The sequence below is a fragment of the Sinocyclocheilus anshuiensis genome, unplaced genomic scaffold (genome assembly GCF_001515605.1).
Source record: "Sinocyclocheilus anshuiensis isolate Anshui unplaced genomic scaffold, SAMN03320099.WGS_v1.1 scaffold1284, whole genome shotgun sequence".
NCBI lineage: Eukaryota > Metazoa > Chordata > Actinopteri > Cypriniformes > Cyprinidae > Sinocyclocheilus > Sinocyclocheilus anshuiensis.
Genome location: NW_015546083.1, coordinates 227249 through 239625, shown reverse-complemented (window position 1 = coordinate 239625; position 12377 = coordinate 227249). Strand labels below are relative to the sequence as shown.

Sequence of the window (12377 nt, the reverse complement as noted above, 5' to 3'; positions counted from 1 at the left end):
ATACAAAACGACTGAGTGTTCCTCGTCAGCTAGGTAAAATATATTTCTAAGAAAATTCTTCTTTGATTTATGGTAGCTATCTGCTGATACACTTAATTTATTAACAATTAATCATATTATATATTGTCACACTCACAGCATGGTTAATGTTTACGATGTTAATATGCATGTATTTGCTAGCTAGCTAATTTTTGAATGTAGTATTCTATCTCTCCGCTTATCATTAATATGTGACCAGTAAAAAAAGGGGGGGTGCCCTTTTTCAGTTTCAGCACATGCCCCTCAAAAGGTCTGTGCACGGCCCTGCTGCTAATACAGTATAACAAACTCAAAGCAACTGATTATTCTGGAAATGCTGGATTCTGTGTCTCAAGAGGTTTCGAATGGCTTAGAACTTTGTACTGCAGTTCATAAACCTCATGCAGCTTTTTATAACAGTGTTGTGGGTCATAGTCTCACTTCTTACCACAAAATGTTTTTTTTAACAAATCTGAATCTGAGGCCTGTCAATAACACTGTCAAAAAAAACACTAAAGCCTACTTTCCTGTCTGCCATATACTGTCCTATAAAAAAGCCAAAAATATAAGCCCAAAATGGTTACGTCTGTTTTCCTCAAGCACGCTGGTCATATCATGAAGAATGAAATATTCCTTAATCTTCTGAGATCAAGACTTTGACGTATCAATCAATCAATCCTCCAAATATTGAATAAAGTGTCCAAGGGAATATGGTTAAAAATATGTAGACAGTAGACCTCAGGTAGACAAAGCATGACTCATATATATGAAAAGATGATTACATTCATATAATTATTGGTCAGGTTCTGAAGGCAGCGGACTCCATGTCTCGTCTGGGTGGCTTCAGAGGTTGGATCTCAGATAGAATCTGTCTTGCATAAGGGGTGTTATGGAGACCTGCGGTTCTGAGCACTTGTTCAATACGCACTCTGGGATCAGACACAATCTGAAAGCAAGACAAAATAATAAAAGAGACTCTTTTAATTATTCATAGCATTATCAGTCGATTACAGATCCATATAAGTCACCAAAATCTAAGTTCAAACACATCGGCCTTTAAAGTAAATGGATTCCTATAATAGTTCAGTGTTTTCTAGACTGTAATTCTGTAACCAGAGCAGCTGTTGACAGGTTGATCTGCTTTAACATGAACAAGGTTAAAGTCAGTAACTTATCTCTGTTTTATGTTTATTTACAGGATGTGCTGTTGAATCTCCATGTTATGAAACAAAAGTCTGGAAAAAAAGCTGTTTCACTGTTTGGCCTTGGCCAGTGACTCTGTAAACGTCAGAGTCCCAAAATGTCATCACAGGTTAACCATTATTATTGGCAGAAACAAATTGTCCCATGTACATGAGCAGACAATCAGAAGACAGGGTTGGGAAAATTTCAGAATTTAAGAATCGACTCTTTCAAATCATGAATTTGAAATTGAATTGGCCACTTCCCACAGGATGTTAAACTGGAATTACACTAAAATGACAGGAAGAGAAAAATGAAATTACAATTCAGTAAAATGTGGAATTTAATTAAACTAATTAAATCCTAGGTCTTCAACCCTGCTCCAGGGGACCCACTGTCCTGCAAATTTTATTTACAACCTACTTTAGCAAACCTGGCCTGTGATTTTTCACGTGATCCTGAAGGCTTTGTTTAACTGGTTCATGTGTGTTTGGTTAGGGTTTTAGCTTAACTCTGCAGGACAGTGGGTGTTCAAGAACAGGGTTGAAGGCCTATTAATTAAATGATTAATTATAATGAAAGACATATGAAATACAAATTATAGATGACATTTGAAATATTGATTTTTAATCTAATATTTCTAATGAAATAGCCCATATGTTGTGTGCAAGATATGTAATTCATACTGAAAACCAACAGGCATGCACATAATACTCAAGTAATACTGCCAAGTGGATGCTGCACACTGGCGGTGGTTGAGGAGAGACCCCCCCACATGATTGTAAAGCGATTTGGGTGTTCAGCAATACACAATAAAGCGCTATATAAATGCATCATTCATTCATTCATTCATTCATTTATAGTTGTGTTGACTGATAAAATGCTTCATGTGTGTTTGTGTGTTGGAAGGTGAATGGGTGAGTAGTATGGTATCTACAGTATGTGCTGTGTGTGTTACCTGTGTATCAGTGTATGTATTTAGCTGGTACAGTGGCCTTTGTAATGTAAACACTTCTTCAGGCTGTTGACGTACTCTCCACGCCACTGTGTTTCCCATCATCCTCTCTGGGTTGGCCTCAGCTACTTTAGAGACCTTAAAGCAAACAAATAAGCACAACTGTTTTTAATGCTTTAAATGATGTTTTACACCCTGATTCAGATCATTAGGTGGAATGTGTGTGTACCTGGTTCCGTAAAGCCTGCAATCTCTCCTCTCTCTCTTTATCGTACTTCTGTTTTTGTTTTTCTTCAGCTTCACGCATCTGCAGTTTCTGCTGAAACTGTTCTTTCCTGAAATTCACTCTATTCAACACATACAACCCATGACAGCGCTGAAACAATTATATATTTTCAATATTGTATAGTAATCATCAACACCATCATAATCATCATCTCCAACATTTTTTATGAAAACAAGGAAGACATTTATTTAATCATTTTTATTCATATGTACCCCATATAATACATAGTAAGAAATAATATTATTTGAATACTTTAATATTTTAAGTCATTGTAATATATGAAACAACCCATGCAGAAAGTTCCATTAACATTTTTGAGTGATGGCGCAATGGAGTTATATTAGACATTTGAATTGATTCACTGAAAAAGCCAATTTGAACTGACACACAACAATAAATAACTGAATATACCAGCTCTATCTACAATGTCAAATAAATGTTAAATCATACATTCCATCTACTCTTCCATCTACACTTGACCCTCTAAAACAAGCACTCTCTATTCTATTTCTATTCTATCTACTTGTTTTCTTTTTATTTATTAAAAAAATAAAATAAATAAAAATAAAAACCTTGACCCTCTAACACTAGCACTATCTATTCTCTTTCTATGCTATTTATAAAAAAAACTTGACCCTATAACTGTCAGAATTGTGTCTTTGATTGCGTTTTTGTTTATATTTCTTGGTTTCATGTTTTACCCTTTCAGTTAAGTCTTTATCACGCCCTAGTTAGTTCCCTTAATGACATGCAGGTGAACTAAATGAGTAACTAAGTTCCCTTGTTACCCCTGTGTATATATATTCCCTGTTCTGTTCAGTTGTCTGTGTTCGTCTGTCAGGGATTCTGCACCATCACAATCACTATCATCACCACAGTCACCAGCCCCGACGTACACCAGATCCCAGTCACCTGACTATTGATCACATGCACCTGCAGCCTGCAATCTGCACTCCTTTATAAGCACACTACACTCAGACACTCATCGTCCGGTCTACAGTTCACTTACCACACTTATTCATGCTACTAACCTGTCTGTACTTACCCTCAGATGCTCCAGCGCTCTTCCGATCCTGTTCTCTCTCTCCTTGATAGGGTAATCCTCCAGATTACCCTATCACAGACTCAACACCGGTTACCTCAGATAAGAACCCAGAACCATTCCACGTGTCAATACTCGCCATTCAAGCTGTTACTATCTGCAACTCATTCAATTAATTTACCTGTTATTCGCACTAATCCCTTGTCTCCGGCCTGTGTTGTGACGGAAGACCGGACCAACAACATTCACCTCCATGGATCCCCGGCACCCAACACCCGCTGACGTTCTGGAGGAACTAGTCAATACCCTACGGACTTCACTCACACCAGTCTCTGCACCGCCTGCTGCCTCTGTAAGTCCCATGGCCTTGCCTGCTTCATTCACGGGTGATGCAGCTGAGTGTGGTGGCTTCCTGCTACAAGTGGCTCTGTTCTTTGAGGTGCAACCTCTGAAATTCCCCACCGAACTCTCCAAGGTAGCTTTTCTCATTTCCCTATTAACTGGCAAAGCTCTGCTGTGGGCTCGTGCTATATGGAATGCCAATAATACCATAATCAACTCGTATGATGCTTTCACTAACCATTTTAAGGAGGTGTTTAGTTCAGCTGCTGGAGCATTGTCGGTGTCAGACCAGCTGCTGCAGCTGCGACAGGGCGCCTCCACCAAATGATGGCCCTGGCTATCATCATTTGGTGTAATCTCTCCTTCACTCAATTCTATCTGCCAAAGCTGTGATCACCTTCGTTTTTTTCCATAGGGCAGTGCTGCTTCCTTGTGAGAAGAGTGTGCCATTGCAGGCTTTAAAGAGGCGTACCTGCGTAGAGTTTCATAACTACCTTTTTTAAATTTGTGGTGCATTTCATGGACCTGCACCCAATCTATTAGGCTTTCCTATCAGTGGTAAAAATGTTATGAGTGAGTGTATCAACGTGGATCAACAGACATTAATCCAACATGATGGATTTTTGGTTAGCCAGCATTTTTCATGTCTTTTCCCCCCTCCATATGTCCTTTGGAAAATAGCTGGAATGCTTGTACTGGCAGATGGCAGCAGTGATATAAATATCTTACAAAAGGGCAGTGTGTGCGTGTGGAGATAGTGCCATGGTCAGTGGTCACCAAAAGTGGCATGAGTAACAATGCCCATAAAGCTGTTGCCATGGAAACAGAGGAGTGGGCTTCAAAACAATGATTGGATAGAAGGAACAGAAAGGTTTTGGAGCAAGGGGCTCTATTAACTATTAACCCTCAAACATACAGAGCTTTACCAGTCTCTGCATGTGAGTAGTGTCGCCCATGGCCAACTAATTGCTGATTTGAGATATTTTACTGGCATTTTCATGTATTTAGATGTGTCCATATTACTAAATTTAAAAGTAGTGAGCGATATTATATTTTGCCCGTGTGTCATTCTCAATGGAATCAGCCAGGAAAGAGTTAAGAAGTTGTTTACTATAATCCTAGCCTCCACCCTTGCGTGTATTACTTCAAAAAACTGTCCCCAGCGGAAGTCAACTATGACATTGGTAACCGAGAGCTATTGGCCATCAAATTAGCTCTCGAGGAGTGGCGACACTGGCTGGAGGGAGCTCAGCATCCTTTTATGGTCATCACTGACCACAAGAAACTCCAGTACCTGAGGAATGCAAAGAGACTTAACCCCCGTCAAGCCCGCTGCGCATTATTCTTCACACGGTTCAATTTCACCGTCACCTACCATCCAGGAAACCGCAATTGTAAAGCTGACGCCTTATCTCGCTTGTACTCTCCAGAATCATCCTCTGAACCTGAACCCATCATCCCTCCAGCCCTCATTGTGAGTCCCATCCAATAGAACCTCTCAGAGAACATCCGTGTCGCCACTCTCCATGAACCAGCTCCGCTGGGAGGCCCAGAAGGGAAGATCTATGTTCCCACGTCTCAACATCAACTCCTTCTGGGCTCTGGCCCAGTATGACCCGGGATGTCATCGGGTACGTCCGCAGCTGCTCAGTCTGTGCCGTGTCGAAGATGCCCCGTCACCTCCCTGTAGGCAAGCTCGTGCCACTGCCCATCCCACGTCGGCTATGGTCCCATCTTGGAACTGATTTTGTGACTGATCTCCCCAACTCTGATGGCAACACCTGTGTCTTAGCAGCAGTAGATTGCTTCTCAAATGCGTGCAAGTTCATTCCCCTCAAGGGACTCCCCACGGCCTTAGAAACAGCCGAATACCTGTTCAACCATGCATTCAGGAACTATGGTATTCCAGAAGAGATCGTCTCGGACCGGGGCCCCCAATTTATCTCTCACGTGTGGAAGGCCTTCTTCCGGCTTATGGGAGTCACTGTGAGCTTCTCCTCCGGCTACCATCCTCAGACTAACTGAGTAAGATTGAGTGTAAGATCCAGGAGCTCGGACGTTACCTCAAGTCATACTGCCATGACGACTAGCAGAGCTGGAGCCACTTCCTCCCTTGGGCCGAGTACGCCCAGAACTCTTTTCGCCAGGACACCACTGGGCTGACCCCTTTCCAATGCGTACTCGGTTTCCAACCCCCGCTCTTTCCCTAAATGGGTGAGCCCTCGGAGGTTCCAGCTGTGGACTACTGGTTCCAAGTGAGAGTGTGGGACTCAGCTCACATCCACCTCCAGCACGCTCTGCGGAGGCACAAGACCTTCGCAGATGCCCGTCGCTCCAACACCCCCACTTACCAACCAGGGGATAAGGTATGGCTGTCCACCCGGGATCTGCGCCTCCGTCAGCCGTGCAGGAAGCTGAGTCCCCACTACATTGGTCCGTTCCTCATACAGAGGCAGATCAATGAAGTCACCTACCTGCTACAGCTTCCACCCAGGTACCGCATTCACCCTACCTTCCATGTTTCCCTCCTTAAACCATTCTCTTTCTCTCACCAGGACCCCCCGAGCCGGAAGCACCTCCTCCAGAAATCCTGGATCAGCCGTCCATCTACCAGGTTCAGGACATTCTGGATTCGCGGCGACGGGGTGGCCGGCTGGAGTACCTGATTGACTGGGAAGGATTCGGGCCAGAGGAAAGATCCTGGGTGGCCCGGGATGATGTGCTCGACCCTACTCTGTTGGCTGAATTTCATCGAACCCATCCCGATCGTCCTGCCCCCAGAGGCCGTGGTCGCCCCCATCGCTGTGTGAGGGTGTCAGGAGCCGCCCCTGGAGGAGGGGGTAATGTCAGGGATTCTGCACCATCACAATCACTATCATCACCACAGTCACCAGCCCCGACGTACACCAGATCCCAGTCACCTGATTATTGATCACCCACACCTGCAGCCTGCAATCAGCACTCCTTTATAAGCACACTCCACTCAGACACTCATCGTCTGGTCTACAGTTCACTTACCCGATCTTACCAGACTTACTCCTGCTACTAACCTGTCTGTACTTACCCTCAGATGCTCCAGCGCTCTTCCGATCCTGTTCTCCTCGACTCCTGCACAAATCCAGATTACCCTATCACAGACTCAACACCGGTTACCTCAGATAAGAACCCAGAACCATTCCACTTGTCAATACTCACCATTCAAGCTGTTACTATCTGCAACTCATCCAATAAACTTACCTGTTATTTGCACTAATCCCTTGTCTCCGGCCTGTGTTGTGACATCGTCACGTTACAGTGGAGTGGTTGTTTATTCTCTTTGTGTATCCTCTATGTGTGGGTTAAAAGTATTCTCCTGTGGATTATTGGTGTCATGCGTGTTTACACCAGCGTGCATGTGACACTAACACTGGCACTCTCTATTCTATTTCTATTCTGTTAACTTGTCTTATTTTATTTATTATAAAAAAATTGACCCTTTAACAAAAGCATTCTCTTCTATTTCTATTCTATCTACTTGTTTTGTTTTTTGCAAAAATAAATAAATGCATAAATAATATGATCCTCTAACACTAGCTCTCCCTATTTATATTCTGTCTACTTTTTGTTCTTTAAAAAAAAAAAAACCTTGCTACGTGTACTGTGTTAGACTGACTGGGACTTGTCACAGCACTTAAATAATGTTGCTCTTTTGTTAGTTCGATTGCTTCTACTGTCATCATTTTTAAGATGCTTTGGTATCTAGGTATCTATTGTCACTACGGTATCTATAGCTCTATATTTTGCAAGGCTGAGGTGTTAATAGTTATCATTACTAATGGCATGCAGGTTGTCCTTTTTTGCAAATTTGCAAGTCCAACCAAAGTATTTTACCTTTCTTTATCTCTCTGCACCTGTTCTTCTAGCTCTCTCCTCAGTTCTGCTAGCCTCTCCATATCCTTCTTTCTCTGCATCTCTTGTTTCCTCTGTTTATCTGCATTGAACCTATTTATCTGAAAGAAAGAAAGTAGTTTATTAATACTAATGAAAGTCATTAGTATTGACTGTTTCAGATGAAAAATCATGTAGACATTTATAGATGAATAAATGTGTCAATGAAGATAGTATAAAGCTCTGTGTAATCTATTCCTTTCTCATAAACATCATTAATCAGTGACACAACACAGCTCTGTAGGACGTGAAGAGGAATAGGAAGTAGACAAGGTCACACACTCAAAATTCCCAACATAATCACACACAGCCTCACATTTATCAAGCTAATGAGCTGAAGTCATAGCCCTGGGGTTCCACTTTTTTGTTTTTACTAATGCTCAAACTGGAGTACAGTGGGTTTTTCAGAGTGCACCAATCAGTGATAATGTATTACCTCAAGGGACTCATAATGACATTAAACAAGCATTCAATAATGAAAATGGTGGATAAAAATGTATAACATATGTATATATATTTAAAAAAAGTTTTTTTTTTTTTTTCATTTTTATGTTGTCCATAATATGTCACATTACAGCGGTGAATGGTTTGGGAATGCTATTTTATGTTGACTTTAATTAATGATGACATCACCTGCTTTTTCAGTTGCGTTCTTCTAGTCTTTTCTCTTTGCTGTTCTTTCCTCAGTCTCTCCTCTTCCTCTTTGTACCAGTTAGCAGCAAGAGTAGCCTCCAACTCCGCAGCCTCCTCCTGCTGAATGCGCCACCGCTGCAGCTAAACACACACAGAGTGACAGGTGGCTTCAGCAGCAATTAGACAAGTATTTAGACAACTGAAGTGTTAAACTGGAAATATGTACACTGGAGATATACTTTTACTTTTTTTTTACTTTTAGTCATTTAGCAGATATACGTTATTGATCCATCAAAATACAACATAGCAAATCTCTCTGGGCATGCAGAACATCAAAACATGATTACACACTCAAATTAGACAAGCATACAGTCTTAAACACTCACACAGATGGAATAATAGCATGGGTTACTTGTTACTCCATACTGCAGACTATATTAATATATGTATAAAACAGTATATGAAACAGTATGCAAAATGCAACCATAAACAGTAGTATATGAGTGGCTGAGTGGTGTTCTTTTTATCATCAACAACACCTTAAGGCATGGTCACATTTGCCTTTGCATATTCTTTCAAAAAAAAAAACTTGCACTCTATTCATTTACTAACTGCTTGTTTTCTTAAAAAGAAAAACAACAACAAAAACCTTAGCTTCTCTAATCTTTTTGTATTCTATCTATTTGTTTTCTTTTTATTTATACAATTAACAAAAGCAAAAAAAGCCTCTAACACTAGCTTGCTCTATTCTATCTGTTTTCTTTTTATTTATTATATAATAATAATAATAAAAATGCTACGTGTACTGCATTAAGCTAACTGAGACTTGTTATAGCACTTGCATATCATTGCTCTCTTGTTGATTTTGATTGCTTCTGTGGCAGGTGAAGGTCAGAAACAGATCACACAACAGCAAGATAAATTTTACTCTATTGACGACTACGCCACCCCGTATTACTACCCAGGGAGTACAAATACAAAGCACACAGGTTCGAGTTTTGTCCTCAACAAAGGGATAATGAGACGTGGATATGAAAATTCACCAGTCTTTAATTTTAATACATTTTTATTAACAATAAATAGTTAAAAAGAAGAGACAGGTAATAGGCAATATTGGGTTCACAGTAGATGGTCTCAGACAGTAGCAATTAGCTGTGGCACAGAAGCAAATAAGCAGAGAAACAAACGAAAGAAAAAAAAAGTATAAATTAACCAACCCAAGGAACTGGGGCTCACCAGTAGTAAGGCAGGCTAAAGACTAGGCCTTCCAGAGGCCCACACTAATTTCCACACGTTCACAAAAAAAAAACAAATCCCACATTAGTGAAATCCACTCCAAAAATATAAGAAAAAGGAAAGCTGCACAATTTGAAAATGGGACTCCCACAGCCATTTTGCTGTGGCGCCCAGGAGCAGTTGGGGGTTTGGTGCCTTACTCAAGGTTCTCACCTCAGTTGTGGTACTGAGGGTGGAAGAGAGCACTAGTTATTCACTCCCCCCACCTACAATCCCTGCCAGACCTGAGACTCGAACCCGCAACCTTCGGGTTACAAGTCCGACTCTCTAACCATTAGGCCACGCAGGAAAGTACCTGACGGTGTCTCGACTTTCCGTACTCGACCGAAATTGAGCTGCTGGCGGCTCTCCTCTTTCTGTCTTTTTTCTTCACCATAGTAGCTGTTGATTACTGTATATGTTTCCCATGTTGTGCTTTTATTGAGTAGCTCATCCAATAACATAAATTAGTGATTAACACCAATAGCCTATGTGATGCGGCTGCTGGGCAGTCAATCCTGGTTGTGGAGTAAATGATCACTCTTACCTGAATGTTTTTCTGTCAGACTTGTGTAGGCCCAAGGTGTTTTTTTCTCTCTCTTCTGTTAAAAGCTGTTAAATTATTAAGCAGTGTCTCATGTAGTTTTTTCCCTTGTATTTTATGTGACCACTGGGAGGTGCTCTGGGTATATATTTTTCTTTCTTGGTTTTATTCCCTGGCATGATGTATGTTGCAAAGCGAAAGTAAAAGTTTCACACAAGTTTGTTGCGTTCTAACAGGAAAGAGTTCTATCTTTATTTAAAATCAGCACTTATTTTATAAAGAACACCGCTTTCTCACATAACACAGTGAAGCAGCCCATGCACAGAATGAATAATCGATTTTCAAGGTATCGATTTCAAACAATTCAGCACCACTGCCATGGACAGCACCTGGTAACGTCGCTCGTAAGGTGGTATATCTTAAGCAGCGTCCTAAGGTATAGTTTGGGGAACACGCCTAGAACAGGTACACCTTTAGTTAAGACATACCTTTAGAGTCTTCGTAGCACGCTAAGAGACAGCGCTATTGTGAAACGCAGACCTGTTTTCTTAATATGCACCCAGTCCTTTTCCTTGAATTTGGGTACCTTGGCTCCTCTCCTTTTGTCAGTATCCTCTTTACATTTCTGCTCTTTACGTGCCACAGTGTTTTTGTTCTCTGCATATGTCTTCACGTCTGTGCAATTATAGCCTTGTTAGGCTCCCTTAAAGGTGACCTATTATGCCCCTTTTGTCTTTTCAGTGCAGCAATAGCCGTAGTATAGGTATTGCCCGTGTCTGGTAAGGTATAAAACAGTCTTTGTCCTTCTGTGCTCAAAGCATGCAGAAAAACAGCTTGTTTTCTTTCCTCTGGCCATGCGTCACCAGTAGCAGCAATTACAAGAAGGTAATTTTCAAACATTTCGAGCCAGACAGTAGAAGTGAAGGCTCGCCAGGGCATGGCAGGAATGGAACCGGTAAAGGAAATGTAATCGACAACCTCATTGCCAATTGTAATATCTGTACTTTTGTAACAAAATAAAGAAGCAGGCACAGACATGGTTCTGTATTCTTTCACCTCTCTTCTCTTTACTTTCTCTTTTCTTGTCACTCACTGCCATCTAGTGACTCCTGCCCAGTAACATGTCCTTTTGTCTTGTGATGATATACATTTCATGCACAAATATCATTCCAAATTGACCTCTAAATTTATTAGGATGAGATATGATGCATAAATAAGGAATGGAAATTATATTTTCAGAAACTGGTGTGTCTCTCTTCTTCCCTTCTGTGTTGACGGTGTCCACTAAGCTATAACCACTTCCTGTGGACTATATCCCGCCAAGTGAGCGAGGGAGAGGAGTTAGTGCAGCTCAAACAAGTAAATCCAAAAGTGTGTTAATGAAAACACACAGCCCAATGAATGTGAAACAATACTCTTTCTTAAGAACGAGAAAGGTATTGAACTAGTGATTAAAAATATGTTGAAACAGCATTATTATCAAAACTCATTGGCCGTATGGTAGGCAGATGGTCAAAATTGGTGACTGACACAAGATCTGAGGAGGATCAATGACCTGATCATACCACTGTCACCAGTCGTACCTGATGTGGTAATTATAATGAATTCAATACTGCCTACTATGCATACATTTTATAATGTAATTTGTGCTCTGCTTTTTTCAGTGTTCCTTTGGCCAGAGAGACACAGTTGCTGTTTAAATTGACCTATACCTGGACACGTCTTTCTTAGGGCTATGTGGACTTGCATGCAATGATTTCTGCAACCGTGCACAAGGCCATCAGCACCATCAATCTCCCACCAACCACGTTTGCTCCAGTAAGCAGATGAACTGCTCATTTCAGCCACTTCAGCATAGGACTGTGAACAAGCCTCTATCATTGTTTGAAATGTGCTGGCAGAGACTGGGGTAACACTTTATAATAACTTTCATTTATAAATCATTAATAAACATTATATAATGCTTAACAGATCATTAGTTAATATATATTCGCATGGCTAGAAATATGAGATAATGTTGTTAAAGGGGCCATATAATGCTAAAAAGAACACTATTTTGTGTATTTGGTGTAATGAAATGTGTGTATGCAGTTTAAGGTTCAAAAAACACATTATTTTCAACATACTGTACATTATTGTTTCTCCTCTATGCCCCGCCTTTCTGAAACGCGTT

General features: G+C 41.0%; 1 protein-coding gene across 1 annotated transcript in view; it reads right to left on the bottom strand.

Annotated features, from left to right (window-relative positions):
• Nucleotides 1–610: 610 nt before the first annotated feature.
• Nucleotides 611–12377, bottom strand: part of LOC107699961 (coiled-coil domain-containing protein 148) — a 74588-nt gene continuing 62821 nt past the window's right edge. Inside the window, exons 11-15 of the mRNA XM_016501425.1 lie at nucleotides 8386–8526; nucleotides 7696–7814; nucleotides 2385–2502; nucleotides 2159–2293; nucleotides 611–964 (exon numbers count right to left, since the gene is read on the bottom strand). Coding sequence (XP_016356911.1) covers nucleotides 818–964; nucleotides 2159–2293; nucleotides 2385–2502; nucleotides 7696–7814; nucleotides 8386–8526 — 660 coding nt within the window. The 3' untranslated portion in view covers nucleotides 611–817. The remainder of the gene's footprint in view (nucleotides 965–2158; nucleotides 2294–2384; nucleotides 2503–7695; nucleotides 7815–8385; nucleotides 8527–12377) is intronic.